General features: G+C 45.3%; 1 protein-coding gene across 3 annotated transcripts in view; it reads right to left on the bottom strand.

Moving 5' to 3' along the window:
* Tbc1d1 (TBC1 domain family member 1) overlaps positions 1-25,390 on the bottom strand; it is a 188,516-nt gene that overhangs the window by 50,731 nt on the left and 112,395 nt on the right. For 2 of the 3 annotated variants that reach the window (XM_028765211.1, XM_028765210.1), the window contains exons 8-13: positions 24,357-24,467; positions 22,079-22,207; positions 20,679-20,765; positions 17,979-18,259; positions 15,512-15,664; positions 13,579-13,718 (exon numbers count right to left, since the gene is read on the bottom strand). In XM_028765211.1, coding sequence (XP_028621044.1) covers positions 13,579-13,718; positions 15,512-15,664; positions 17,979-18,259; positions 20,679-20,765; positions 22,079-22,207; positions 24,357-24,467 — 901 coding nt within the window. The remainder of the gene's footprint in view (positions 1-13,578; positions 13,719-15,511; positions 15,665-17,978; positions 18,260-20,678; positions 20,766-22,078; positions 22,208-24,356; positions 24,468-25,390) is intronic. The other variant, XM_028765212.1, reaches the window with a different exon arrangement.

The raw sequence follows: 25,390 nt of genomic DNA, 5'->3' as shown, positions 1-25,390 counted from the left end.
CACACACACACACACACACACACACACACACACACACACACACACACTGCTGTGCACCTCTTCCCAGCTTTGGCCTCTGCAAACCTGGATGCTGCTAGCCATCACACTCTGTCAGGAAAGGTATGGCCAGGAGATCAGGGGCTCTCTGCTGCTCAGTGTCTACTGAGGCATGGTGAGCAGAACCAGAGAAGAACCCACTTCCTTATTTGTCCTCAAGCTTCTGCCAGCCACGGCACAGGTGCTACGGAGACTAAAAGGAGACCCCGAAAGGGTCAAGAGATTAAATTATGGAACAGGAGAGAAGAGGAAGAGTGAGGATACTTTCAAATAAACCCACGCCGGGGCTGGGGAGTAGTGAGGAGCTAGGGAGTGGGTGGGAGCAGGGGAGTAGTGGGGAGCAGAGCTGTTGGGCTTCTACAGCTGTTCCTAATGTCCTACCCAGTAGGTCAGGGCTTCACCACAGGCATCTAGGATGGAGCAAACATTCAACCCGTAGGAGGGGCAAGGACCATTGTCAACTGCCCCTTCAGTCTCCTTCCACAGACAGACAGGAGCCCTGCAAACATGATAAATCCATTGCATTATCCCAGGGCAGGGACCACATCCTATACATTTTAGACATAAATTACATTTTTCATTAGGACATGGTAAAGACTATTACAAGGGCTAGAGGTACACCTCTATGGTGAAGCCCTTGATTGGCACTCATGAAGCATTTTTTATAACGAGATTCCTCCCCTCCCACCTCTCTAAACAAAACAGAAGAGCTGGTGTGCTGTGGGCTCAGAGGTGTAAAGGATGGTCTGAACTCAGGTGGGAAGGACAAGCAAACTGTAACATAACAGCTCAAAAAAGTCCAAATTTCCCTTTCTGGGCTAGAGAAACTGTAAAATATTTGTCTGCATACTTCCATACTTTTACATTTTGATGAAAACATAGACTTTTAACGAGCAAGTTTGCTACAGTCTTCGCAAGGGTATGCACGCCTAATACTTCCTTATACTTTCCCCTGCCTTTCACTGAACTTCCGCTGCATGCTCACCTTTGCTAGCATTGCACTCTGAGTAGCTCTCTGGCCAATAACTACTTCTTTAAAGTGTCATGAGGGTGTGCAGAGTCTGAAGCACCTGAGCATATGCATGTTGGGCCAAGGCTCTGAAGCAGGGGAATCATGACCCCTGGATCATAAAGGGCAAGCTGGGGTGCACACCAGGGATTCATCTCTGGAGAGGAAGCTTTATGTCCAGAAGCAATCAAAGAAGGAGCAGTGTCACACTGCAGCCCATGCTGGGCAGACATGTTTTAGTGCTGGGGAGGAGGAGACAGGAGGACTGGGAAGCGAGCGGGTAGTTATTAAGAATCTCAGGGAGAGCGGTCCATGAGGAGTGTAGGGAGGAAATGCGTGAGTAAGCCATGGTTAGGTAACAACCGGAATTCCACAGGGACCTTTAGCTAAGTCGCTGCTGGACTGCAGGCCTGAAGTAGAGCCCCAGGCCTGAGTGACTAACAGCCGTAGCCAGGACTTCTGCTGTCCTCCTCCTCCGGCCACCCGCCTTGCAGGCATGTGTCGATGAAATTCTAGTCCCACCCACTTATTACACAATGCTTATCTGAGTGTGATCTAAGGTTAGACTCCATAAAAGGAAGCCTGAGAGTTGGGATGCACTTTTGGGTTTGCTGGGGAGAGGGACAGGGAAGTTCATGGAATGAAACAAAAAGTTTAACATAGTGAACCCAGTTCTTCTCCCAACCCCTATAATGTTCAGCTTGTTAAATGTGAAACTGTGGCCTCTCTCTATGGAAAACACAGCACTTAGGCTCCTGACAGGGCAAACATCTTGGACATATCAACTCAGGAGACAGCATCCTTCTTGGGTGTCCTCAACTGTTGAGGCAGCTGGCAGACTGAGGCAATCATGCAAATGATCACATGCCTGTCTAAGGGGCCAGAAGACTTCTTTTAGACAGTATGACTCTTCTGCAAAAATGACAGTCTCTGTGATGTTAAAAGTGAGCTGGACATAGGTGTGGCAGTACAGGCTATAATCCAAGCACTCAGGAGGACTTTGAGTACAAGGCTGGCCTGACCCACGCTGCAAGAGTTTGTGTCAGAAAGCCAAGCTGACCAATGTGACTGCCATTTGTTGGGGAGGTGCCTACTTTTGTCTTCTAAAACCCTAAGAGATGACTCTGTCTGCATCCTACGTGATTATAGCTTCCACTGACTGGTCCACATCCCTCCCATCAGGTAGATGCTATACCTGCAAATACTATGGGGAAGGATATCACAAAATCACTGCTAGCCAAACAGGTCACAGGAGCCACAATGGGGTAATCACCTCACACCCACTAGACTGACCACTATCAAATTAATGAGAAAATAGCAAAGGTAGGGGTGTGTGTGCAGAAATGGAACCCTAGGGCACTGGGAAGGCACTGATGCTGTGAAGAGTGTGGCATATTGAAAATACAAGGGCCATATGATCAGGTGCCCTGCTTCTGGCATTTGCACCCAGATTCACAGCAGTGTTAGTCATAACAGCTAAGAGATGGGTACTGAAAAAGTCCAGTCAATATAAGCAAAGCCACATGTGACAGATAAACACAACAGGCATAATTTGACCTTGAAAGGGAAAACCTGCCATAAGCTAGCTAAAGGAAACTACTTAATGAAACCTGAGACAAGAAGACAAGTGCTGCATGAGTTCCCAGGAAGCATCTAAAGCAGGTGCATTCATAGAAATAGAAAGTAGAACAAAGGTCAGTGTGGGCTGGGGAGAGGGGCAGGGTGGTAATGGCTTCAAGAGTTTCAGTTTTATTAGAGGAAGACTCATAACCAAAACTTACCATCTTAACCACTTTGAGGTGTAAGGATGTGTTTTACACAACAAAAATCATTTTGGAAAAAATGTAAGTCAATTCCAGGACACTATTCTGACTCTCCAGCTGACCAAGTATCTATCTTCCATCACTTTCTCTCAAATGGCAAGAAGCCAATAGCACAACTATTATCACAGTGGGTATTAGTAACCAGCATGGAGTTTTACCTTTTAGTTTTTTTCTTTTAAACAAGTCCTACAGTGTGGTACAGTCTGCCCTTGAACTCTCTGATCCTCCTGCCTCAGCCTCCTGAGCCTATTGGAGTTTTGCTTTGTTTTGCCACATGACATACCAAGAAAACAAAGGCCTACAGTCTGGAACAGGGCAGAGGGAAAGAGCCTAAAGATTCCCCCTGAAACACTGCAGCTGGAAAGGAGGGCATAAGAGGAAAGAGGTTTGGTATGAGGAAGACTTCTGCAAGCAGGCAGCCCTCCCAAAGGTCACATCACTTGAAATCACAGCAGTCCAAAGCTCAGGATCTCCCTGTGGATGTATGTTGAAAGTTCCCCATTGTTTTCTGAAGACTCACACTTCCGCCTTGTGTGGAAGGTCTGAGCTCCGATGTGCTGTGCAATGCTGCCCCTCACAGCTCCAGACAGTGACTAGTAACACATCTTACAGAGAACAAGGAGCAGAGACAGGGACCAGGCACAAGGCTGAGAGGTGAAAAGCAGGGCAGCATCACTAGCCCATGCTAGCCCATCTCTAAGCTTCTGACAGGCTGCTCTGTAAATGGTCCCCACTGACCCCAATTCTTCTAAGTAAAGGGCAGATGAAGGGCTACTGTGAACATCGGGGCTGTGGGTCTCGGTCTTCTCATACCTAAAATGAAGCACTAAATTTCTTCTTTTTTTTTAACATGAAAAAATTCCAAGCTATCAAGAAGAACTTATTACAATATATAGCCTCAGGGTATTGATGACAAGAACTTAATTAAGTACAAAAAGAATCTTTCCACCTTGCTTGCCATCAGTGTCCGTAGTCTCATGGGGCTGGAGAAATGGCTTGGTGGTTAAGAGCATGTGCTGCTCGCACAGAGGACCCAGTTTTGGTCCCCAGTACCCACATGAGTTAACCAGCTGGGGTCACCTGCTGATCTTACAGTTCAATAGCCACTGAGGAAGACAAGTTTACATTCCTCCATTGTTTCCTGAGTGCTCTTGGGCACAGCTACACAGTGAGCATAGGAGGTGGCTAAGAAATTGACGACAACTTCCTCCATTGAACCAGAAATGAAACAGGAAGAGGCTCAGGGAACACAAGCTGCTTGGTGACACTCAGCTACAACAAAGAGGTAAGAATCAGAGAGAAGAAGCTATCAAAAGGCATGGTGATCAATAGGTTCTGTTCCCACAGGCCTCAGCTTCTTCATCTATAAGGAAGTTGAACAGATGACTTTCGATATCCTCATCTGCTTTTAGGACGCCTTGAAAGTGGTACACTTGATATCTATCACATACTCTCAGCAATGCTACTTCTGGGGAGAAGTGTGGGCAATCTTGACTCTGCCTGTAGATGATCACGGCAGTGAGCAGAGAACACACACACTTGAGCTCTGCAGCTTATATCAGTAGTTCTGAGTGGCAGGCAGTACAATGAGAAATCTCCTTAGATCTTTCTTGGGCAGCAAATCTAACACGGCAGGGGGATTGCCCAGATGAGACCACAGAACTGGGTGCAGGGGCGTATTCTAAACCTGTGCTCCTGAATCCTGTGTGAGCTCACCTGTGGCCTCTGAGCACCTATAAGGATGTTACCATGAGGAGCTAAAGTTTTGTTGCTTTGAAGTGTGGTTAGTTTATTCTTACATTGTGAATGGCTGTACCAGAGTCATCAGTTACCACAAACAGGCAGAGGTAAGAAAGAAAGCACGCCCACAGGGACAATCAAAAGCTAGTTAGGGACATTAGGAACAGAGAGGTGGACTATGTCCCATGAGGAAAGGGGGAAATGTTGGTACTGGGGTGGCCTGAAAGGATGCAGAGAAATCTGCCGGTGTTAAAGCATGATGGATCGCCTACTGAGGGGAGAAAATAAGCAGGAAGTGCATTATGGGCAAAAGAAATCATCCATAGGCTAGAGAAATCACTGGGGTAAAATGGCTGCCTGAACATACAGCCCAACGTTCAGGTCAGGAACAATAGACAAACCTCCACACAGGTAGTGCCAGTCCTCAAGCTCTACCCCATTCCGACTCCCCAAATACCAGAGAAGGCAGCAGGATCTCAGGCAAAAACAAAGCCTCTCAGCTTCCCTGGTCACTCCACGTAGCCAGGTGACAATGAGACCACTAGGCATTTGTGGGAGGATTTTACTCCGGATATAAGGGCTTACAATTGGGTGTCACAGCCCTCCTCCTTGGTGGCTCCTTCTTTGGCTTGGGGATGAAAAGCATGAAGGCGGCCTGAGAGGCAGGGGAAGGGTCAACAGAGAGGAGGCCAGGTGCACTAGTAACATTACAGGGACGATGAGCGGAGCGTTGCTCCTTGCATTATGGTTCTCTAGAGTCACAGAACTTATGGACAGTCTCTATATATTTAAGGGAATTATTTGTGATGACTTACAGTTCGTAGTCCAACTAACCCACAACAGACAGCTGTGGAGGGGAAGTCCGAGAAACTAGTTGCTCAGTCCAATGAGGTTAGTTGTTTCAGCTGATCTTTTGTAGTAGTTTCCAACAGATGTGCTGGCAAGTAAATGATACAGGCAGGCGAAGAACGAATCTTCCAATGTCCTTATGTAGGTCTCCAGAAAAAGGTGTGGCCCAGATTAAAGGTGTGTACCACCCTGCCTGGATCTGGAATTTGCTTTGTCCCAAGTTGGCCTTGAACTCAGATCTCCTTGCCTTAGCCTCCTGGGATTAAAGGTGTGTATTATCTTGCCTGGGCCTAAGCTTTTCATAGCCACTATGCCTGAAGAAATCCAGGTCAGAACTTGTGCCTTCCAGACTCAAGATCTGGTTCACAGGTGAGCTCTCCAATTCTGGATTGCAGTCCATTCCAGATGTAGTCAACAACCAGGAATAGCCATTACACTCCCCTTGGCCATTCTTCTCACAGGAGACTGATGAGTCTCTCTGTGGTTACATCACTGTGCACTGGCTCAGACACGGTCTCTAAATGATCTCAAATTTGAAGCTGGAAATGAGATACCAGCAGGACAAAGCAAAGTGAGCACCAGGATGTAAGGAGAGACCCGACAGAATAAAGGAAATCCACTGAGCTAGTTATGTGCTGAGAGAACACATGGGCTAGGTGTATGCAGCTTGCTTTTCGTGGGGACAGACACCAGGCGTCACTGAGACTGTGGAGTTAGGGAGAGGCGCAGAGACTTCCTCAGTGTGTTGCATGCCCGCTTTAATGGTCGGCTCCAACCTTTCTTTCTTTACAAGCATTGATAAAAATGAACAAGACTTGGAAAAGGGAGGAACCCTCTCCTCCCACCCCCATGCCCTTCCATCTAAATCCAAGGCCCCAGGAAGTCTCACAGAGCTGAGAAAGCCAAATGTTTCTGTTCTACCCTACCACACCCCTAAACTCAAGCCTTGGCAAGAGAACAGGCTGGCATTAACAGAGAAAGGAAAAACTTTCTCTTGGTAACTGGGGAAGACAGAACTGCAACACACAACCCCAGAATGGGGACTGAGGTAAGACAATAAAACTGGTTGAGCCCAGACATCCTGGATTCATCCTGGTAAAACAGAGCCTACACTCTGACAGCACATGAGCCTGTTGTCAGCATTCTGTGGAAAACTCAGTCTTCTCTCAGTTATAAAATGTATCGTTTGCCACTTCCAATCATATTCAGAGTCATGCAAGACCATAATAATTACAGTGCTCCTGCTTTGGTAAAAGATGTTTCAAATCTTTTAGGACTTAGACTGCAAATATTTTCATTTGTCTGAAAGTGTTAAAACGAATTTACTTGGAAAAGTCCATTTAGACAACAGCATAATGCATCTCTTGGCTTTGTCTCGGGATTTTTACAAAAGCAAGAGCTCGCTACATGTGCCAAGAGCTGTAACCCTGGAGCCACCGGCCCACGCACAGGGGCATTCGCAGCTTTACCATCTCTGAGAGACAAACATTCCTTCCTTTAAATGTAAAGGAGAAAAACCATCTTACTAGGCAGATTCTAATCCCCACCCCCTGAGTTTTGAGGTTCCTGGTACTGCCTAAAATGTGTGTTTTATTAGAGAATTATCAGGTAAGTCCGTAAAACTTCCAAGTCAAGGCATGTTCTTTTACTGTGACATAGGCTCACTCTGATCAGGTATTAGCTGAAGTGAGCAAACCAGTCAAAACTCCTGGGTATGTATTCCTAAATCTGTGAACAGTTCATCTGTGCAACTAGGGATTGAATTTAATGTTAATCAGAATTGACTGGGACTTAGCTACGTTAACTAGTCAGAACAGAGGGAGCCATGGGTATTTCAAGCTACCCACCATCTTTTTAAGGATGAGTAATGACACCCAAGAATTTTAGTATGTGTAAAAGCAGAGACACTAAATGCTTAACACACACTGGGGATAATTACAATGGCTACTGCTATTACTCAATGAGTTTTATGCAAAGAAAACAGGGTGTGCAATGGTACCCAATCTGCTATAGGATATAGCTATTTTTCATTCTAATGCTATCTTACTGTTCACTTACAACTTCAGGAAGCCGAGTTTAGATCAGAAGATAATGGGCCCTTTCCTGTAAGTCACTGGGGCTTGAAGGTTCCTCCCCAAATAATTTAGTCTCTAGAACTTAGGGGTGATGCTCAGTAGCCTGTTTCCACAACCCCACAAAGCATTCTGGGGTGTGCAAAACTTAAGGATAGATGAAAGAGATGTGGTACTTTGCAAATGCCACTAACCCATGACCTTCTGGCTGGTTCCCAGGGATGAAGGCAAGCTGTGGGAGCCCCAAAAAAGGCTCTTCAGAGATCAGGCTTCCCATGAGTTCACGGGGACAGTACTAGGACCCAAGAGAATCAGACTGAAGTGAAAGCAAAGGAAACAAGGCCAGCCAGCAGCAAGAACCTAAGTGCCAATACCCCTTCCTCCAGCTCTCTCTTGGCAGGACCAGCCCAGTGGGTCAGCAGTGCAGGCTCCTACCATGGGAAGGGGTTCTGCACCAATTTACAATTAAAGCCTTTTTTATTCTTCAGGACTGGGATCACACCCAGAATCTCATGTATTCTAGGCAAACCTCTACCACTGTGTCATATCCAGTCCTAACTCCCTTTCTTAATGGTCATCCACAAGACCCTTTTCCATCAATGCTCAGAACAGCATTGTTCCTAATAGCCAAGAAGTAGAAACAACTCAGATGTCTACTGACTGGGAGATGTTAAGCAGAATGTAACATGTCTAAAGGTTGGAGCATTAGTCTCCATCAGAGAATAAGGCACTGACGTGACAGAAGACTTAGAAAACATCATGAGAAGTGGGAGGAGCCAGCAGAGAGGACAGCAAATTCTGTGGGTGTATTTATAAAACGTGTCCAGGGTAAGCAAATCTACTGAGACAGGGTAGATTACTGAGTGCCTGTCAGCGAGGGGTGGGGGCAATGGACTGTTTAGTGATGGTTAGAAAATGCTTTATCTAGTGATTTAAGGACTTTTTAACTTGGACTATAGTGATGGCTGCTCAGTACTAATGACTGTATCTCTGAAGATAGCAATATGCAACTGTGGGCTTTAAATGGGTGATTTGTACAGTATACAAACTATATCTCAATAGAGTTGCTTTTCAAGTAAAATTAAACAAACTGTTTTTTCCAAAGAAAGACTCCTCCCCTTCAGGGCCATCCCTGTATCTAAGGAGGCTATAGGGTATACAGCTTCAGAGGCCAGCAGGCTGGTGCAGTATCAAATGTCAGAAGACATTCACCCTAGGGCAGCTGTGGTACAGGACAGTCCCTGCAGGACATGGAGCCTCTGTGCACCCTGCTGGGCACACCCAGACTTCACTAAGTCCATAGATTTGATTCTCCTGAAAACACTGTAAACTTCTTGCCACAGTCTTAAACACTTCAACAGCTTGCTAAAACCTTTAACGGTAACAAACCAAGCTAGATAAGAAAAGTACATCTCGGGCTGGAGAGATGGCTCAGTGGTTAAGAGCACTGACTGCTCTTCCAGAGGTCCTGAGTTCAAATCCCAGCAACCACATGGTGGCTCACAACCACCCATAATGAGATTCGATGCCCTCTTCTGGTGTGTCTGAAGACAGGTACAGTGTACTCATAAATAAAATAAATAAATCTTTAAAACAAAACAAAACAAAAGTACATCTCTAATGCCAGTACTCACAGGATTGGAGTTCAAAGCCAGCCTTAACTGCACAGAGTTCAAGACTAGTATGGACTATGTAAGCCCCTGTCCTCACCTCAAAATTAAAAATTAGAAGGACAAATGAAAACTCTCCACTTTGGACTTTGTCCTGGGCACACATGCATGCTCTGAGCAGTCACTTGACCCAAAGAAGGAAGTCCCTGCCAGCTGGGTGCTGCAATCAAGTCATGGTCACCTGACTCTCAGGACATCCAGCTCCTGCGATGCAGGATAGAAGCCTCAGTTCTGTTCCCTAAGTCTTGCTAGCAAGCAGAAGTGGTCAGGGTGACGAGATTTTCAGATCACTTCACAAAGTGGAAGAACTTGCTGTTTGAATTCCAGAGGCACATCAGGAAAAGCTGACAGGGTTGGCTTAGCAGTGTTAACAAACGCAGGAGCAGCCAGCCAAGGCCAGTCACAGTGGATTCTGGAATGATATGCCAAGGACAACACATACATACACACACACAAAACAAAGCCCAAACAAATACACAAAAAAAGTTCACATGAACAATCAAATCCTTGGCTTGAAAAAACTCCATTTCAAAATAGGTCTTTATTCACCACAGAAAAGCAAAGTTAAATAAAATTGAACAAAACCAGCCGGGCAGTGGTGGCACATGCCTTTAATCCCAGCACTTAGGAGGCAGAGGCAGGCAGATTTCTGAGTTCGAGGCCAGCCTGGTCTACAGAGTGAGTTCCAGGACAGCCAGGGCTACACAGAGAAACCCTGTCTCGAAAAACCAGGAAAAAAAAAAAATGAACAAAACCCAATCTTGCCAGGGGATGTGGCACATGCCTGAAACCCCAGTATATAGGAGGCTATGGCAGAGGTTTCCGAGTAAGCCCTACAGAGCCAGACCCCATCTCCAAAAGGAGTAATTAAAAAAAAAAAAAATCACATCGTCAACTGACACTATCTGCTGTTGCCCTTGCCATAAAATCCTGGAGAAAGAGAGACCCTTCCCATAAAGTCCTGCAGAAATCACAACTCCCTATTCAGAGAAGTTGCAAGTGGGCAGAAGTACAACTACATTAACTCAAACAGAACTGGGGAAGGAAGCAAGTCTTCCTTGGGACTAGGACAGCAGAGCCACCAAGAGCAGGGAGAAACACTGCCACCCAGTGGTGCTCTCCAGTCACCGAGGTTGACTGGTCCTGATGTGGCAGCAATCCCAATCCCTGAGAGCTTCTGAAAGGAAAAGCACCCACATGAGTCTGACCTTGACTGGGGAATGGGAGGATAGGGCCAGCCTGGGGATTTAAGAATCTCCCCAGGAAGACCAGGGAGAAAGTTCAGCTGGTACAGTACTTGCCCCACAGGCATGTAGCCTGTAGTCCAACAAAAAACATTAAAAAACAAAACAAAAACCGGGAAGACAAGCTACCACCAACAAAAACCAGGCACGGAGGCACACCTGTGGCATTTCAGCACTCAGAAGTGGAGGGAGAATCAGGAAGGAGTTCAAAGGCAGCATCAGCTATACAGTGAGTTCAAGGGGGCTGACCTAGTCTCAACAACAAATCCCCAAATGGCTGTGATGCCCAGTGAAAGACACACCCCTGATCAAGAGAAAATTCTTGTGCAGAGATGGATATGGTGTTTGCCTTATTTCAGTTATGTTAGCCATTAAAATCTCCCCAGTGTACATAAATTCTTGAAAACAAATCAGTCACTAAATGCTTCCTACCTTTCTCACAGTGACACAGAAGTCACACTGATGATCCCTACGTGCTTTAGTTTGGCCTTAACTGTTTACATCTCAGTTCATGTGTTACCTAACCTGAAGTTCTTCATGCTTTAAGTAGGGTGGGTTGACCAACCTATACTCACAAGCCAAAACCAAAAAAACAAAAACAAACAAAACAAACAAACCAAAAAAAAAACCCCTCAAAACAAAAACAAAAAAACTTACTGGACTATATACTCACACAATGGGTTTCAAGTCAATAAATCACTCTTATTTATGCCAAAAAGAGTTTCCTTCCCCTTTTCAAGACACGTCAGAATCTGAGGGCACTATCTTTGGTGAAATGCACACTGCGATGTGAAATGCTTAAATGAAAAGAACAAGATGAAGACTGAAACTGCTCCCTGGCACAAACACAACAGAAAGATCCTCTCCGTTCCAGTGGAGAGAGGGCTGCCCAAAACGTATTTCATAACGAAGAAGCGTTCTCGTCGGTATGACATGCTGAGAAATGAAACTGGAGGACACGCACCACAGATGGTCTTTAAAAGCTGGTTTCTAGCATCCTATCCTGTCCTGACAATTAGGTGAGGAAAGCATACTTGTGTAGACAGTGCATCTCTGGAGCAGAGCCCAGGGCAAAGTCCACCTGCAGAGGACGAGGGCAGACAGCAGCTTTCCCAGGTCTGTGTTTACCCTCTTACTCCATATCACGGTTCCCATTGCACCCCGCTTCCTTACACACATACCCCTTCTCATCTAAGGTCACTGGCAGCTCAGCGGTGGAACACTGGCCCAGCAGGCAGGAGGCCCTGTCTTCATTCCTGCCACCACAAAGAAAACAAGAAAGTCACTGAGAAAGAACCAAGATTATTGGAGGCTCTTAGACCTTGGAGACCTGAGTGTAGACTGAAGAGACCCAGAGCAGTCTCACAGAGAGACTAGCTATGCCTGGAAGACCCAGATCATACCCACTGTGGCTGCTTACTCTAAGCCTTAACTACTCAAAATGGACTATTCACATCAGTATCAGTGGGAAAGAAAGACTTTCAGAAATGGAGGAAGAGCTTGGGATGCAACTGGTCCCACCTCAACAATCCACCTTTCAACAAGATCACCAAAGGACCCCAATCTCATTAAAGCTGGTGAAATCCATGCTGATCCATGAATGAACAAGCCAATTAGGAGACAAGTGTGTGTACAACTTTGCCCAGGGACAAGTGCACCACCACCCATTTGTCTATGGTAGGAACAACAGTCTTCAAACCAGAGACTTAATTTGAAGGTGGAGCATCTCTGTCCTCTACTCAGAGAAGCCAGTGTGTCTGTGTGCCCTCAGCCATGCCCTCGGACTAATTCCTGAACACACCCAGCCTACCACAGCGCTGCTCTGATTTACTAGCACTCTTGCGGTACCACTCGGGATGGAGTGAATACTTTACCAAGTATGGTCCTTCCAAATGCTCAGTGCCACGAGTCCTCATACAGAGAGCCAGTGGCTTTCCTGGGTTTCAGAGACAACAATGGTAAGCAGCCACCACCATGTGGGTGCATCAGTAAGCCCTGGACTTTATATTTAAGCCACCAAGCAGCTTTTAGCATCTTACGTCATGATGTGACTGACATGTGCAAAGACCTGGTTCTATCTATAGCACAGGTGGGAGACAGACACATTTGAAGTTGTTTCCCTAGCTTTATTAGACAGTGAATTTGTAAGTACAATGTAACCCCTCCTTAGATACGTTTCTTATGATAGTATTTGTCCAGTCTAACCTCTTCACCACTACCTCACTGTTCACATTCTATTTCCCCTTATTTTATGAATACTGTCCTTAAAAACTAATAGCTTTCCCCAGGATTTGGCTCAGACATAATATCAGAAGCCCTAGTTCACAGACCACACCACTGCTCTTGCAGTAGTACACCACTGAACAGCAAACACCACGTTTTTAAAATGACTTCAGGCTTGTGTCAGGAGCAAGGAATGGTGTGAGATGTCCCTGCCTTGTTCTTTTACTTAAGGAAGCAGTAAGGTTTCCCTCTCAGTGTAGCTCAAGATTGGACTCCTGGAGTGTGGAGTGTAAACACAGAATGGACAATCATGGAGCATCTGAGCTGTACAAGGAACCACTGGGGTTGTTTTCTACCTATACTTCATGATTTTCTTTCTCATATCATGAATTTTAAATACTTGCAGGAGCGATGGGATACACTTTAATCCCAGCTCTTGGGAAGCAGAGGCAGGTGGATCTCTCTGAGTTCAAAGCCAGCCTGGTCTATATAGAGTCACAGGCCAGCCAGGGCCACACAGTGAGACCCCATCTCAACACCACACACCCACATAGAAAAGGTTCTAATTAGTAGTCTGCTCCCTTATCTAGGTGTGGCAAACGTCGTAAGCCTAGGCTACTCTGAGAGCTCCATCCAGCATGAAGTTCTCTCTGGGGAGAAGTAGAGTTTGAATAAGGAAGGGCTCCAGGGCCTCTCTCGTCCCTGTCTGAGATGTTAAAGTGCTGCTGCCACTGCTGAGCAGGGTCCTAAGTGACCTTTCTGTCCTTCCTTAATTTCATCTCAGAGACTGCCTGTGACATTCTAGCCAAATGGCCCATGTTCTACTTCCCTCCCAGTAGCAGGACGTCCACAATCTCTGTGGTGTTCATGAGGAGTGAACAGTGGCCTTACCTTCATATCTGCTTGGGGAATCACAAGCCTTCTGTGGAGTGGCCACTCGGAGAAATATCTGCTGTCTCCATGAATGCCGCCGGGTCTTCACGGGGGTTCCATCTGTGTCACCCAGGTGGTTTGCTTTGGATTCAAAGTCCCTAAAATGGCAAGACGGCTGATTCATAAGTGGTGGGGAGGCATCAGAGTTATAGTTCAGCTGACTATATCTTTCCATAAACAGATCACTTGATAGTCACAGAAGCTAAATCAGAGTCACAGTGGGTCAGTATTCTTAAAGGACACTGTGAAAAGAACAAGTTCACAAGCCCTGTACCACTGCTATCATAAAAGATATTTGAGAAGTATGTTCCATAGACTATAGCTTCCAACTGGGCCTTTCTGGGTGTTACTTCAAAAGAGAAAAATGACCTAGCTGGGGCACTGTCACCAGAACCACAATCCATACTAGCCATCATGTGGAACTGCTCTCTTTAGCCCCAGCCTGTATCTCCATGGTTACCACAGATCAATCAATCAATCAATCAATCAAGCGCTCTCTCTCTCTCTCTCTCTCTCTCTCTCTCTCACACACACACACACACACACACACACACAGAGCACAAACCACACACAGCATAGCATACATCCACACCACACATCCATACCCAGATCACACCTACACAGCACACACATCCACACCACCCCCAACCCTTCCTGCCGCCCCTCCCTCACCCCCATTCATGTACACTAAAACAGAAAAGCAGCTATAATTTAATTAGGGAACCATCAAGGAACTAAGGATACAATCACTGATGGTGATGATGCCTACTTTAAAACCTTTAGCTGTAAAACTATAAAACAAAGTATAATTGTTAATATATAAATAGCTCATTCATTTTCTTTCCACTCACAAGAGACTTTGAGCAGCTCCTTGCAATTCACACTCAGTATGCCCCACAGTGAGCCAGGCATCACACCTGGCAGACTGGACTGTTGACCCTGCGAGGACAGGCACAGGCTACTGTCCTTCAACCCTACAGAACCATGACTCTTTACTCTTCTGAGGGTAACAACTTCAGCAAACCAGTCCTATGCAAACCGAAGGTGGCTGCCTGCTTTACAAAGGGCACGGATGAGGAGACATGGCTTAAGAAGGCGACACAATGGGCTTAGCTAGTGTTCCAAATGGCAGAAGAGCAGCAGAAATGTCCCATCTATCAAACAACTCAGCACTCAGCGCATCCAGACCTGACACATTTAAATGGAGCCCTACCTGTTCGTGTTCTTAAAGTCACAGGTGTTATTTTCATCTACAGGAGCCAGAAATTTTAGAAAATTTGGCACAGAGGAGGAAGAATGGAGTTTTTTCCGCAGGGCATTACGGTAGGAGACACTAAGAGTTTGGTTAAAAAAGAGTTTAGGATAAAGAAATATAAACACACAAAGTAAACACTCTAAGCTTAAAAAGGAGAGCCCTTCACTGTGATGCTAAGAAGTAAACCAGGTGAGACATGTAAAATATTTTGTAACTGAAACTAACTCGCGTTTTCTGTCAATAAATTAAATTAAAAAAAAAAAAACACTACCCTCCACATGCCACACTTATCTAAATGAATCAGAAGCTTTCTGACAAGGTACAGAGTACAGTGTATACAAACACAGCTGTTAGCCTGCGCATGCATGTGTGTGCTCACAGAAAGGTCAAGGGATGTGAAGTTAAGTGTTACAGCAGTTTACACTGTGATTCTTCACAATAGCTTAACGAAAACTAACAGTAAAATTAAGTCATTTCAAAGGACAGCTGAAAATAGCAAACCCAAATGACACCAAAAAGCCCCCCACACAAGCGGTGTCGGGCTTCCTGCAGGGACAGCCCCCATGCGGCTAGGCTGACTCAGTGTGGATGCTTGGCACACAGACAACACTCAACTTGCCATGCGAGTGTGCTCACCTCTTTGGCACAGCATTCCCACTTTGTTCTCCACCGGAACTATGTTTTAGGTACTTAAAAAAGTTTGGTGAGGAGGCGGAGGGGTTAAGACGAGGCAGAGCTGAAGGCTGCCCTGGGCAGCACTGAGACTCGCCCCCAGGAAGATGGTCCGCACTAAACAGCAATCAGAGAAAGTGGGATTAGAGGGAACAGGGCACACTCAAAGGGAGGACAGAAACAGAGAACACAGGCTTTGCTGAGTGTCTACAGCAATCGGCAGCCGGGGACTGCTGCCAGGGACGAACACTGTCAGGTCCTGGCTCGGCTCTATGCTTCCAGTAATACCTTCTGCTCTATTCCCTTGCTGGATAAAATTTTAGACGGATAAAATAACCTAGAACTGACCTTAATACTTGCATGTAATTAAAATGGTATAAAGCAAAAAGGAGGAGGGGGGATGGGATAGGGAATTTCTAGGGAGGGAAAATGAGATGGCATCTGGAATGTAAATAAAATATCCAAGAAAAAAAGAAGAAGAAGAAAAAGGAACTACAATGAAACCAAAAACAAAACAAAACAAAACAACCCCCCAAAAGAACAAACAAACAAACAAAAAAAAAAGAAGAAGAAAAGAAAAGAATCCAAAATTTAGAAGTCACCTTTCCCTTTCCTTTCAGGACATCTTGCCCTGTATTTCAAAGTTCTGTTTCCTATAGACTGAGGAGGAAAGTTCACAAGAGAGCAAGAAAAATGAATATGCAAAAGGTGGACATGTCCCCACCCTCCCAGTGGTCCATCCCAGCCCCTGACAGAGCTGTATCTTAGGGAGAGAGGAAAAGCGGTGACTCTCAGCACTCGATCCTCCCACCTGAGGACTGGCACACAACTGGAGCATTTCTGGTAGGAATGTTTCTACCAGCACTAAAACTGCCAGAGAGAGGGGGTGGCACACAGCCAGGATGCGGAGCAGTGTGCTCACAGGGTGCTGGAAAGCGGGGAGCTTGTCACACTACAGCTAAGCTGTGCTTGTCTCAGAACCATCAGACTTGTTAACAAACCCTGGAGGAAGGTCTCCCCTGCCATCAGTCACCACGGCCAACTCCAAAGAACCGAGGATGATTCCCGATGAGTGGTCTAGGGAGACAAAGCTGACGGCTCTGTGTGTGGCTGACAACTATTAGGACACGTCACACTTTCCCTCCACACATGTCAAATACCAGTCACTGCACTGACTCAAATGACTGTACCTGGTACAAGTCACATGGACACACACACGTTCCCAGCTTCTGCTGTCACCAGCCAGTGGGAGGCTGCTGCTACCATACATGGGTATGGCCCCATTTTTAAACATATTTTAAAGGATAATTTGGGGACTGCTCACAGTTTCTGGCACTTGGGGTTGGTCACTAACAGATCCAGAAAAATAAAAGGAAAGATTTTCCCACCACATTGTTTATGCTTCTCTATAGCCTGAAAGGTTTAACTGTTTATTTGAGCCGAATTCTTAAGTGCAATGTGCTGGCTGGTTTTATGTCAATTTGACACTAGCTAGAGTCATCAAAGAGCAGGGAGCCTCAGCTGAGAAAATGCCTTCATAAGATCTGGCTATAGGCAAGCCTGTAGAGTGCTTTCTTAATCAGTGACTGAAGAGGGAGGGCCCAGACCATTGTGGGTGGTGTCGTCCCTGAGCTGGCCTGGCGGCCTTGGGTTCTTTAAGAAAGCAGGCTGGGCAAGCTATGAGGAGCAAGCCAGTAAGCAGCACTCCTCTGCCTCTGCATCAGCTCCTACCTCCAGGTTCCTACTGTGTGAGTTCCTGGCTCCCTCAGGAGCCCCCAGTTTATCTTCAATAATGGACTATGATGTGGAAGTGTAAGGCAAAATAGCCCTTTCCACCCCAGCTTGCCTTTGGTCATGGTGTTTCATCATAGCCATAGAAACCCTACCTAAGACAAGGAGTGAGTGTTGGATCTAGAATTCCCACAGTGACAGATTTCAGAAAGTATCAACTCTGATTCTATTAAACAGAGCCAGTTATCAGATATGCCCAGGTTTCATCTAGATCAAGACAGCCAGGTCCAGTACCCAGGTTTCTGGGTGTCATCATGGACTTACACAGCACAGCTTTGCCACCCTGCTTGTATGGACATGGTGTCCCCATCCCACCACAGTCCAGATCTAGGTATCCAAAGGAGGAAACTCCATTCACACCCACATGCCACCTTTCCCAAGACCAGCAGCCAAGTTCCAAAGACAACATCTCATGCATTATGGACTTACTGACACATAAGGACCATTTTTGCTTCTGTCTACAGGCTTGCTAACAATGCTTGCACCTACCTCTACACACTTCCAGCAGGAGCCAGGAAGAACTTGACACTGCTTCAAGTTTTATCTTGAAGCCAAGGGTCAAACCTGGCTTGGATTATTCTTTTGCCTAAAAAGTGTATTCAGCATATACAATACATATGACACTTTAAGCAACTCTTACTTGCGTTCATGAGGCGTCTCTGTGCTCACGGAGTGATACCGCATGAGTTTCCTCTGAGAGACCCCTGGAGAGCTCTGGGCAGGTTCTGGAGGCACAGGGCAGTCTACTGGGAAATGACTCAGGGTGTTGGCTCTCCTTCTGAATGCCTGCTGGGGTGACAACAGAGCAGACTCTTCTGCAATGTGGCTCTCTGAGTCACTGGACAGGTCATCTGAGGAGCCAAGGAGCTTGAAGGAGCTCTCGGAGATGGGCAAGGCCTCCTTGTCACCCATGGACAGCTCCTAATAGCAGACAGATGGCAGATTAGATATGTGACAGGGGGATGGGGGACAGGCAATCTAAGCACACAGAAACATTAAATTCGTAGGACTGTCTGATTAGAATGTCATCTAGAGGTTACCAGAGATATAAGGGTACTAAGGCTGTTACATTAACACCTGCTTGTCAGAGACAGGTTCTTGCTTCCTGCAGACATGGGGAAAGTTCCAAATATAATAACGAAGTTTACAAGCTGTAACGAAGTTCACAAGCTGTAACACTGGCTTCTCAAATACCATGAACAGATTGCTCACTAGAGAGAACAGTCTTTTCACAGGCTTCTACAAAGTATGGTATTGTATAGAGAGTTTGCACCACTTAGCCAACTTCTCTATCTTTACAAAGTATGCTTATGGATGTTTACCCACAGTTCAGGGCTCTTTCTGACTCTGATCTAATATTGAGATTTAACTTGGCAGTCTTGATGCTAAAACTATACCCTATATTCTTCCTGGAGTAGAAACATGTCCGTCACATGTGACTTGTCATAATTCAGGGGAAATCATTTAACTTCTTGCTGCATTTCACTGTCCTAAGAGTACAGTGAAAAGTCACTGCACCATTTCTTGAATTAAGCAAGATGAGACGTTAAAGTGGTTTGCAGTGTGTCTAATGCTACAGAAATAAGCTCAAGTTTCATTAAGTACTCCCTCCTTACTGGATGCTCAAACATTCATCAAGAATCCTAACAAGTCAACCTTGGTGGTCATGCCCATAATTTCTGCTCCTAGGAAGCAGAGGCCGGAGGATCAGGAGTTCTGGGCCAGCTTAGGATACACATCAAGGTCAGCCTGAGCTAGGTACAAGACCAGAAAAGGGATGAGGGGACACATAAAAACAAAGGATGGGAGTCTTAAGAACGTCACAATTGACACCAAGCTATCAAAATCCTTCTCCCTGGCTTTCTTCCTCAGCACAATTTCCATACTTTCAGCAAGATTTAATTCATAGCATCAGCACCCTTCCCTTCTCTAAGCTTTCTACTGCCAAACTACACCTCTTCCCCACGCTCCTGTGAGGTCTAAGCCACCAATATCTGTTGTTGAAACTCTCATCACACTCCCCGTCATGTGGGGTTTACTTGTTCAACTGTCCTTTCTCACCTGTGGACCTAGCCATCTTTTTACAATAGGCAACCAGCAGCACATGACATTTGTACACTTGAATAGTGAGGTACGATCAGTGTGTGTCCTGTGGAGGCTGGATGATGATGTGGCCTGCTGTGTCTTAACTTAGAAAACCACATAGAGAAGACCGGCTTCCAGGTCTTACTGCACAACGCCGGTCTACAAAACCAGCAGGAGCAGCGACATCACCTAACTGCTTAGCGGAGTCAGCACTGAGATCCCACCCAGAACAAGTGAAGTGCAGATGCAGCTTAAAGTCTGAGTCATGCTCATCTAAAGGAATGAGACTCAGACCACTTACTACACACACCAGTAGGCAGTAATATCAACTTAGTGGCTTGCCAGGAGCATTTCAAAAATAAATGAGCAGAAAATAACAGTGTATGCAGCCCATTATCCAGAGAGTAATTTCATTTTAACTCATTTTCATTTCGTGTGGGAGGGTTATGTGTATTTGCAAACTACGTCACATGTTAAATGTCTTTCTTATTGTTGAGTAGGATTTGAAGCCTCTGCAAACTACAAGTCTAGGACGGAGCTCTGGTGAGGGGCTGGAGCCTCTGCAAACTACAAGTCTAGGACGGAGCTCTGGTGAGGGGCTGGAGCTCACAAGCATCCACATTTGCATCAGAGCATGCTGACAATATGGAGGAAGGCTGCCTCCTGAACAACAAACCTCAGATTTATTTCTTGGGAGTCCTAGGGTTAAACAAACCAGGTCCAGTCATGTGGAAATGTCTCTGGAACAAGCTAGGAAAGCAAGTGGACACAGCAGGTGTGTCACCACAGAAGACTGTCAGGCAACTCATACCTGAGCTCTGCAGCAGACCACGGGGGTAAGGCTTGGCTGCTTATTTAAAGAGACAATCGTGTTTTCTCACAGTCACGGGGTCAGCTATGGGACATAGTCTCAGGGATTTATGCTGCACAACCCACTCCCACCGCTGAAGCTCTCTCCATCTTTTATTATTGCAAAATCTACTTTGGATAAGAAGCCCATGGTTGTTATAGGTTAGGTCTCATCTGTCTAAGAAAATATGATCTTGATTCTCTGTTTATAGGAATAGTTATTTGCCTTTTTATTTAAAACTTTTCACATGGCTCACCCTCCACTTGTGTAGAAAAGTCTGGAAACACTAAGTGTTTTAGGACTAGAGGGACATGGGCTTTTATGTCCTGATGGCTGTGTAGATTCCAGATAGGCAGGCCTGTTGGCTGGATCTTCAGGGTACCACTGAAAGAGAAATAGGCTTACTTTGCTGGTGTTACTGAGAGTACTAGACGTGGAACTGTCCAGATCCACACTGGCGGAATGGTCCTGCAGGCCCCGGGCCTTATTACCCTACAGAAGGAGAAGGCAGTTGAGACACAGCCCCAGAGTCATCATCACCTGCAAGCAGCCTGGCCTTCTTAATTAAGCCCAGAAAATGAACTCACTGATAAGCACATTCCTGCATTAACCATCACATTTCTGTCATCATTTTAAAAATCATGCCAACCTAGATGATCCATAGAGCCCCATGGATCAGTCACTTGCTGGGGATGACAGACAGGAAGAATGGCCAATACATCTATCATGATCCCCAAAGCACACTCAATAGCTCCTTCTTGAGTTGTGGGCAATCATAACTGGTTACCTGGGTGTCACTCAATCAACCTGCATCCCTCTGGGAACTCTCAAAGGCAAGCCCTTTCAGTCTTGGTTTTATAATTCGTCTGTTTTGAATTACCTTAAAGGATGTTCTGAAAAGTTTCAGTAATATCATTGGACAAAGTCGTCTTTAACTGACTAAAACAAAGTTAATGTTTCAGAGGTAATATGCCCTAACATCTGGAAGAGCTATAACAAAAAGTGCAAGTTCCAGAGACGTGAGTCTTTAACAGAAAATCAAGTTTTGATTTGTTAGAAGTGGCAAACGGCTGTTCACACTCATGGGCTAGGAGGATGCTTTCCTCGGGAACTTCCAGCTGATGCTCATGGACTTGGACCTTCCTAGGGAACTCCCAGCGGATGCTCAGTGTACTTGGATATTCTTAGAGAATCCTAGATTGGCAACTTTTTCCTCTTGAAAGCAAGTATTTCATAAGCATCTTACCATCTGTAAGTCATGTGGCGTCTGTGACAAATATTCAATTCTGTACAAATGTAGCCTTAGATAACAAGTAACTGAATGAATGACACTGTGCAAATAAAGTAATCTTTATTTACGAAAACGAAGAGACTGGTAGGATTTGGCCCATACTTCAAATATTTCATGAATCTGCTTCTAGGGTGTTCCAAATACCCAACAAAAGGTGCTGACAGGATAATTTTTGAAGTTGTCCCTAGGGACACCAGAACATATGGGACCTATATCTTAGCATACATAATCCATGTTCTTTATAGGAACTGTATAAATAATAACACTCTTGGGAGCAGGGACTCCCATGGGATAGACAAAAAGTCTAAGTTCCCAGCACTTGGGAGTCATAGGCACTAGGATTGGGAGTGTGAAGTCAGGGTATACTACACAGTGTGACGCTACTTCAATAAATAAATGCTAAAAATAAACAGTATCTAGATAATTACTGCTCAGTCTGATGAAACATAAAATAGAGTTGAATTTTAGACTCTGCTAAAAAATGATTTAAGTGAGAAGAAAGGATGCTACGTACCCGGGACAGAATGCTCTCTAAGGATTCTGTTAAGGACCTCTTTGCTCTGTTCTTCAGAGAATCTAACCTGAACCGGCTAGCACTGGGTGGCAGTTCACTCCCAATATTCTCTGCTGCCACCTGCAGTGTCTGGAAAAGAAAAACAATGAAAAGTTAGGTTCAGTAAAGTTTCTACCTTTTGGTGCACATGAAGGAACAACCTGTGGGGCCATCCTCTTGAAAGCCTGGGGTCTCCTGTGCCCATTAGCAACACGCCTGAAAGTTGAGTGCACAACTGCTATCCCAGATGAGATGAGAAACTGTGCTCAAATCCAGTCCGCTAGCTCGCTCAAGCTTCTAAATCAGAAACCTGCGATGCCCCAACTGTGGCCTTGTGCAGATTTCCATTCTCTGTGCTGCCTGCATTTCTCCTCTAGTAAACTGGGATACCATTATCTAATGAGATCACTGTGCTAAGAGACTACGATACGTGGGAATACAGAAAGCACCGAACATAGGATCTGTGACAAAACCTACTTTGCCAACCTTTAAAAGTAAAGCAATAACTTACCAAGGAGGGCATTTCAGAGACTAAGTAACAAATTAAATTTATCAATTGAATCCATTCTATATCTTTTTATAATCACTCTCTTTTTTCCTCCCTCTTCTGTTCTTTTTCCTATGAAACCAAGCTGCTTCTCTCAGCTATGCATAACATTAAGTCAGAGCACAGTGGAATCTGACAGCCACTAAATATGTAATGCTACCTGTTAGCAAGGAGGTATGTTTCCAAAGTTACACCTCAAGTCTCAACACTATGTTGCTTACATGGACCCTCACCTGACCACTCTTTCTGCTAGATGATAGTTTTGTCAGGAAAAGACCAGCAAACAAATTCTCAATCACTCTAAATACCAGTACACTCTTTGCAGAGGTCAAGTGCTCAGAAACATGTACAGACTAACACAAACACCTTTGCCATACTCAAGTCTGGCCAAGTTAGCACTGCCAGATGTTGAGGAATGAGAGGAGCAGGGCGCTCTGGAACTCACTGCCAGGTGAACTACCCCTTCTGGTCCCCAGCTGTGTGGCACAGCCAGCACATTCCCTGCTGCCCCTTCATACGAACAAACACCTAAGTAACAGATGCCATTGGTCTTGGGAATGGAAATTAGTGTAGCCACTATGGAAGTCAGCATGAAGATTCTTCAAATTCTAGAAAGAGAAAAGCCCCATGACCCAGGTAGGCCACTCTTGGCTATGTACTCACAGGATTCTAAGCCAGCATGCACATCCATGGTTACTGCAGCAGCACTAGTCAAATTAGCAGGGAAGAGAATCGGCTTAGATGCCCATCAATAGATGGATGGATAAAGCAAATGTGGTGGTGCACACAGACAACAGAGTTTTATTCAGCCATATAAACGAACAAAATTATGTCATTTGAAGGAAATGGATGGAACTAAAGATAATCATGTTAACTGAAATAACCCAGACTTAGAAGGACCAATGTCACTTTTTCTGTTATATGTGGAGTCTCGATTTAAACAACACACACACACACACACACACACACACACACACACACACACAGCCATACCACACAAGTCTTTCTCCTTCTAATATTGTTTTAAAGTACTTATCCATGCTCACAAATGCTCCTGGCTCACTCACTTCAGCCAGAGTACAGTCGGAGTGCACTGTATAACAAACCTATTTCTGGTCCTGCTATTAAGGATTTACTCCATCTTCCAGCTCTTGGGAAGGGGGCTGCAGTGAACTCTCTTGTTCACAGCTCCTGAAGTACTCACATCAAAGGTTGTGCAAGGGAGATAGCGGGGACACCACTGCTGGGTCACACGGACTAAGCATCTACAGCAACAGTTCATGGCCTTCGCAGTAGCACACAATAGAATGCCTTTCCAGGGCACTGGCAGCATCCTTATACTTCTGTCTAATGATGGATACAGAACGCTCTTTGAATATGGCCTAATTCCTGCTGCTAGTACACATTTAAAACATTTTTTTCACTATTCAAAGACTCTGTGTCTTCTGTGAAATAATGTAATCTCAATTCAAAGAATGAAGGCAACAAAGACCAACTTCTCCCACGTGCTGTGGCTCAGAAGTATCTCTCACCATCTTTAAACATAACCAACATTCCCTTGTTTTCTCCAGATGTGCAACAATGAAAATGAAGCCTATGGAGAAGAGGAGGCTTCAGCCTATCCCAGAACCTCTAGATTCTGTGTGTACAGTAGCAGCCCCATAAAAAGCTCCAGGGTCAGAAGGTGCTCACCTGCTTTGGCTCCCCAGTGTGGCTGTGCTCCTTTTGCTTCTCTTCATACAAACACCTCAGAAAAGAAATAATTAATTCATTCTCTCGCTGCTCGTTTCTTGGTCTCAATTTCTTTTGGAAAAAAAATCAGAAACATAAACATTACATTTCTTTTTAATTGTTGACAAAACGGTTAAGGCATCCCCTCTCAAAGTGCAGGCAGCTTCCACCCAGTAACTAGTGCTTTTCCTCAATGATCTCACTAGGGGGCACTAATCACCCAAAGAGCGGAGGCAATTTTTAAAAGAACAGAGAACAGGGCCACTGGGCCAGATTTAGGAGTCATCTTTGATGTTCTTTTACCCAAGATAAAAATTTTAACATCAAATAGTGGCAGTCAAAATAGTTAATAAATAAACAGCTTTTAAAAAGAGATAAAACAAAATCTATGTAAACACCCAGAGTCATAATGATCACAAATTTATAAGCTCTTAAGGTTAGGGACCTAGAAAGGACCCCAGCAATTGGATCCAGGGTCACACTGTCACATGGTGAACATGCCCATCATGTGGCACTGTGGCATCCCCGTGAGGCAGACACTTCCATGAAAACCTGTGTTCCAAGTTCTCAGTCGTCCTCACACGTCCTCCTCTCCTCTCTTCTCCTTCTCTTTGTCTCTCTCCCTACCTTTCTGCCTTCTCTCCCCTCCTTTAGCGTTCTTTCTTTAAATTCACAAGGACTTGTAATCTGCTAGCAGTGGCAAGGCACACTGCTTTACAAATGAGAACATGCAGGTTTTAGTTATCGATTCACTCCACCTGGCATCCCCTCAACTGAAATGATAGGGACACACAAAATCCTGTGGTCTGTCTCCTCCAGCTCCCAAATCTATGGATCGGAATTATCAGCCACAGAGTGTTTTTAGAAGTCATCTAATTCAATACATTCCTTTCTGTGAATGGAAATAAAACCAATTGCCCAAATCACCCCAGAGAGACACAGAGTTCCTGGCCATCCGCCTTGCTGCTACTGCCAGAGCAGAGGCACTGCCCAGT

Source organism: Grammomys surdaster, unplaced genomic scaffold (assembly GCF_004785775.1).
Source record: "Grammomys surdaster isolate TR1022 unplaced genomic scaffold, NIH_TR_1.0 150, whole genome shotgun sequence".
Classification (NCBI taxonomy): Eukaryota; Metazoa; Chordata; class Mammalia; order Rodentia; family Muridae; genus Grammomys; species Grammomys surdaster.
The sequence above is the reverse complement of the archived record's forward strand: the minus strand, read 5'-3'. Positions and strand labels throughout refer to the sequence as shown.